This window comes from Diprion similis, chromosome 9 (genome assembly GCF_021155765.1).
Source record: "Diprion similis isolate iyDipSimi1 chromosome 9, iyDipSimi1.1, whole genome shotgun sequence".
In the NCBI taxonomy this organism is placed as follows: Eukaryota; Metazoa; Arthropoda; class Insecta; order Hymenoptera; family Diprionidae; genus Diprion; species Diprion similis.
This window is the reverse complement of record NC_060113.1, coordinates 4,862,350-4,868,349: the sequence shown is the minus strand read 5'-3', so window position 1 is coordinate 4,868,349 and position 6,000 is coordinate 4,862,350. Positions and strand designations below refer to the sequence as shown.

The 6,000-nt window shown below is 31.7% G+C and overlaps 1 protein-coding gene across 4 annotated transcripts in view; it reads right to left on the bottom strand.

Moving 5' to 3' along the window:
* Nucleotides 1–248: 248 nt before the first annotated feature.
* The window catches only part of LOC124410299 (protein dimmed-like), a 99,155-nt gene continuing 93,403 nt past the window's right edge, over nt 249–6,000 (bottom strand). For all 4 annotated transcript variants that reach the window (XM_046888553.1, XM_046888556.1, XM_046888554.1 and 1 more), the window contains exons 3-5: nt 5,744–5,932; nt 4,408–4,544; nt 249–504 (exon numbers count right to left, since the gene is read on the bottom strand). In XM_046888553.1, coding sequence (XP_046744509.1) covers nt 348–504; nt 4,408–4,544; nt 5,744–5,932 — 483 coding nt within the window. In that variant the 3' untranslated portion in view covers nt 249–347. The remainder of the gene's footprint in view (nt 505–4,407; nt 4,545–5,743; nt 5,933–6,000) is intronic.

Sequence of the window (6,000 nt, the reverse complement as noted above, 5' to 3'; positions counted from 1 at the left end):
TAATCACGTATTAAACGTACCGTTCGACGTGATATTACGGGTACGTAAAAATTATTATCATTATCATTATTATCGTTATTATTATTATTATTATTATTATTATTATTGTTGTTGTTGTTGTTGTGGTCATTAGGGAGTGTTTACGGGATTTGTTGTCTTCCCTTCTTTCTTCTTCCACGTTGAGAGGGGGGGGGGGTGAGAATTGGAAGAAAAAAACAAAAACCAAAAAAAAAAAAAAAAAAAAAAAACACTCCACTTTGGACACACCGACACACGAATGTATGATATTTATTTAATTGTGTGTTCAGTCTGAATTTATGCGTATTTGTTTCGTGATTATGAAAGTTTTATGGTATCCGGCGCTCCAAATTCTCGTGCAGTAAATTGTTGTTATTAGTTTCGTGCATCGATTCCGGCGATGCTTCCTCCGGCTGTTCACCCCCGCTCAATTCAAGCTGTCCCGTACTGTCACCGCTGTTCGAACCGCATTCTCCATCAACGAATCTTGAAAATAACAAATAATAGAAACCTTAATTTTCGTTTCACGTGTTGGGAAGAAAAAAAAAAAAAAAAAAATTGCCTTAAAAAAATAACTCATCGGAATTAATTATACAGCAGATTGATTAATCGACTAGTTTAATATAGGTCAGTATTGTTATTCATCTTTTAAACAATTTTTCGCTGGATCGATTTTTCATTGTTATTCAATCATACGTTATTGTTATTAAATTGTATAAAAAGTAAGCAATAACTCTGATTTGTGAATTTATTGTTATTTCGGTCGAAAAAAATTTCGATACAAGGAGAACGAACAACGTTGTTTTGTTGACGAAGGCAATCGATTTTTTCGCTAAAATTGTTGCGATACTTGACAAAAAAAATTTTGTCTAGTGAATAAACGAATATATCGGTGTGGAAAACAAATTCTGCGTCAAAACTTTTTTTTTTTTTTTTTCTACTACCCAAGACTCAGTTACGATTCAAAAAAAAGTAATCTCGGGTGATCGTTTCTTGAAAAAAAAAAAAAAAAAAAAACAAGTTACCGAAAGTGAGAAAAGTCACCGTTTACAAACCCCGTCATCGCTTGGGAGTCTTTATATAGGTTATTCATGTCAAATATACGGATAAAATATGAAAATAATCGTGAAGTGAATCCTAAAATGGCAACGAAAAACAAAATTTCGTAAATTATTGATCGTTAACGTAAATTAAAGGGAGTGGAGAAAAAAAAAAAACCAAACAAAAACAAAAAAGAACCACGCATCTCCGATGATACTGAAATTTATTTTCAAATATTTTTCGTATCGTTTTTTTTTTTTTTTTTCAACATTCCTAAACAATTGTCATAAAAATTTGTTCTTCTGTTCGGTTCGTTTTAATCGCTTCATTGTAACTTTTGATACACGATGAAATAATTTTATCTTCTAATTTTTAAAGTACTTCGATCGTCGTTATATGGATTAACGAAAATGAACACTCTGCGTATCGGAGATACCTGTGAATGAAAAAAGAAGAAAAAAAAGAGAAAAAAAAAAGAGAAAAAAAAAAAACTCAACAAAACAATGAGAATTTTGTTATAATTTTTATTTTCAATCAGCTGCACTCAATTGAAAATCCCGTCAAGAGTCGATAATTGCCACCGCAGTTATATATCGTATAATACTGGCGATAAAGAATTTATTCTTTATTGAAATGAAATCGGTATTGACCTCGTCTTGTCACATTCAAGGAGTTAAAACTCTTTCATACAGCAGACGTGTGTTCAATTCTGATTGCACGCGATCCAGTTTTCATAGTTTCGACTCTGATACGTATATGTACTACCTATACTCATATATATATACTAAACCGCTATTGATTGGCGCTGACTTCGAAATATTTTTAATGACTCGTATACAACGTATGTGTTATATGGAACAGAACCGATCGCAATTTCGACACTCTAATTCACTAGTAATAATAATAATAATAATAATAATAATAACAATAATGAGTATAGTCATAAGAATTTAGAAAAAGAAAAGAAAAAGTGAATCTTCTCATAAAATCTGACTGACATGTAAAATTTCTCTCTATATATATATATATATATATATATATGTACATATTGGGGTGTACCAAATTTGAAAAAAAAATTTCAAACTGAAATTAAGCTATTCAAGCGTCAAAAAACAGTTTCCTTCAATATAGAAATGATAATATGCGTTTGAGTGATGATTAAGTCGATCTTTCAATTTTTTATTTTCACAAAAACGATTTTCTGAACCCCTAAAGTATATATTGGCAAAAAAAAAAAAAAAATGTGAATAGAAAATTGAAAAATCAAAATTGATAATTATTAAAACGAGTTCTTCGAAAATTTTTTTTTCACAATCCCGATTAGAAAAGAAAATGATACATGTATTATATTGGTGACAAATATATATATCCATATATATATATATAGAGAATATAAAGACGCCACTGAAATTTCTTGTAATTTCTGTTATATGTAGAAACTCGTGTCGTATCACGGGTGAAACGAAGGACTTTTGTGATCCTTTGGAAGATTATCAGGCGGAATAAAACCGGAACCGGTTTTTCCAGACGAGACGGCGGTATAATCTTGCATGTAATGCAGCAAGTATTCGATATTATATGTATACCTCGAGCGAATGACACAGGCAGGTTGAATATACCTACGTACGTATATAATATATACATATATACATATTAACAGTATTAACGGATGTATTTATAATCATTCGGTGACAAGTAGAGGATTGTAATTTTTTTTTTTTTTTGTTTTTTTGTTCTCTTTCAAAGCCATTTGGCTATTAATTATCCGGAGAAATGGAATGAAAAACAGTAACTTAATCCGATCTTAAGACAATGTATAATTATTATCAGTCTACAAGAGAATTCTTGAAAATCAAAATCGATTAGTTTTCCACGCATGTACGAGAAATTGGAAACAAGATTTATGGTTAGGTGTCTACATTTTTTTTCTTTCGTTTTTTCGATCTCCACGCAACGATAATTTATAAAAGTTAAATTCAATTAAACTAGTCGTCTGGCTAAATTGAAAGAAGATCATATTTTTAAAAAAATTTCACACTGCAACGACGGAGAGAGAGAGAAAAGAAAAAAGAAAAGAAAAAAAGAAACACACCGACAAAGTCTCAAGATCGCAGCTGTTGTAACGGTTTCAAATAGTTATTCAACTAACTAATAAACATCCTATTACTTATCATTTCTGTTTCAACAACGCGAAAACACGTCACGTTGTTTGTACGAAATTTTTTTTTTTTTTTTTTTTTTTTCACTTTTCTCTCTCATTCTTTCCACTTCAATTTTGTTATTCGAATCAATAAACGACGACAAATAACGTCGAAGGATATTGATTGTATCAGGATCACACATGTTTATCATGCATGTATAACGATTTAGGAAGACGGATCTCGAAGGTGTTTCAGACTTTTTTCTACCTCGCTGGCTCTCCACGTGTGTAATATAATGTCGTTAACAATGTTACAGCTTTATGTATGTACTTGAACGAGTTATTTCTGTTGTATGCATGGAACTAACAACGAGATCTCGCAATTGTGGGTACCTGACTCTGCTTGCCAGGACCTTGACTGTAATTTAACTACAGTTTGATCCGTGACTGGTGCTGCAGGGTCGCCCCGATCGATTATTTATCGCGCAAACGATAAGAGAGAGAGAGAGAGAGAGAGAGAGAGAGAGAGAGAGAGAGAAATTAACTGTACCCGGTTCATATGTGTGCCAATATAAGGTAGATTGTATTCAAATATGCAGTAAAAATTTTTTGCAACGCGCCTCGCGAGCGATGCGATAAACCCAATTATTTCTATCGTACTGTGTTACTGTTATAATAATAATTTAATGTTAGAATATGATTGTTGAGAAATTTAATTCATCTAAAGTAAAATGGGGAAATAAAAAAAAAACACTTGCAGAGGATTGGTGATAACCGGAAACTCGATTTCTGACTGCAGACGATGAATATCGTCTGAGTATTCGTGAACTTTTTGCATAACTTCGAATTACGGAGTTCTCAAAATTAATTATTGCAACTTTTGGATTTCGTCAAGGAAGAGACTAATTTTTGTTATATATTGGTGCAAGAATTGTGCTCTTTATGTACGAGGAATGAAAATTGTTTTGTATTAATTAGTTATATATATATAAGTTACATAGAGATAAATAAATTGTAAAATATATATATTCTTATTAATTTAAATTGTTAGAAATTAACTATTTGTCTGATAATGGATAAAAAGTTTATTAAGTTTGTCTTATGCGTGTTAATTATTATATTTGTTTACTGTTATCAGATCAGACGATGAAATCATTCGTGTACGAGAATTTTGAAAAAAAAAAAGACAAAGACGATTAGATGCTTACGTGTAAGGCTGTTCCTCCCCTCGCATTTCGCATATGACGTTCGTCAGGGCCATGATGTAATTTTTGGCTAACGTCAGGGTTTCGATTTTGCTCAGTTTCCTTTCCATTTTCACGTGTGGTATGACTTCTCTGAGTTGCTGAGCATGAAAGGATTGGAAAAAAAAAAAATTAGAACGACTGAAGGCAATTACGATGAAATTGACAAGTTTGGTTGAAAGACGTGAGAACTAGCGAAATTATAAACAAAAGGTGACACGTCGATACTTAGTTTTAAATCGTTTTAAAAATTATTCAAAATTTAGTAAGCTCGTTAGGACTTTAGTTAAAGATTGTTTATTTTATTCAGAAAATTATTTTCTACAGAATCGTTGAAACACTGTATTTATTTATTTTTTCAACATCTTGGCATCGTTGATATTTAATTTTACAATACATTTCCATCGACGACCATCAATAAATGGCAACATCGAATGGACTGCTGGAAAAAAGGAAACCCGTTTCAACGATTTTGCAAAAAAATAGAATTCTGAGTACAACGAGCCAAACGTAGATTAAAATCGTACAAGTCTAAGAGATTTAAAAAAATTCAAAAAACCGATTTCAAATGAAAATCGATCTTTAAGCTTTTGTCTACATAAATTAAGAGTATTTTTTTATTTACTTCCCTACTTGCAGAGGAACCTTCGTACCTCACGATTAGAATAATAATTTGATAAATAATTAATTTTCGATAAAACTCGATACTTTAAACGGGTTTTTGTTGAAACGTGGTTTTTCAAAACGGTGTACATTCTTAAAGGAAGATTTCTCACGTTATTCATTTCAAATTTTTGCAAAACATTCTTCATGCCATTCTTTATTTCGCTATGGAACCTATTTTTTTTAAATCTTCATCTTTTTTCTAATAATAAAACTGTCGAAAAAATAGGCTAAATTCGATACTATGTTTTTTTTTTTTTTATTTTTGAGAAGCCGTCGTTTTGTCAAAAATTATTCTTTTGCTTATTCCATCGATGAATTACAAGATAATAAATTATATTGACAAAATATTTGTGGTTTTTTCATTTTATATTATAATCAGCTACAGCAGTTTTAAAAACATTTATTTTTACGAATAAAAAATGTAAAAATATAGTTAAAAGTTACCATAATACGTGTAAAAAATTTTTACTTTATAAAATTAAAAGGTCTTTTCAAGAAAAAATTCTTCAAAGAATCTCTTCAATGCAATATAGCGTGCGAATGAGAAAATGTCACGACAAGAAATGACAAGCAGTTTGATGCATTATTGAAGTAAAGAAAAATTGCACGCCAATAGCGAAACGTAAAAATTCACCTCGAATGCGTCGTTGAGCGAGTGCATCCTCATTCTCTCTCTCTCGTTGCTCTCGAGCCTCCGGAGATTCCGTTCTCTCGCCGAAATTCCGCTTTTGCGTCTCCTCGTCGTCGGCGGCGCCCCTCGATTCCGTCTTTTCGCCTGTTTCGGGCTCCTTTCGCTGCCGCTGCTGTCGCTTTCTTCGCCCGCCTTCCGGCCGAGAGCAAAATGAGAAAAATATTATTATTCGTCGTTGTTACAGAGCTGAACAATTTCCG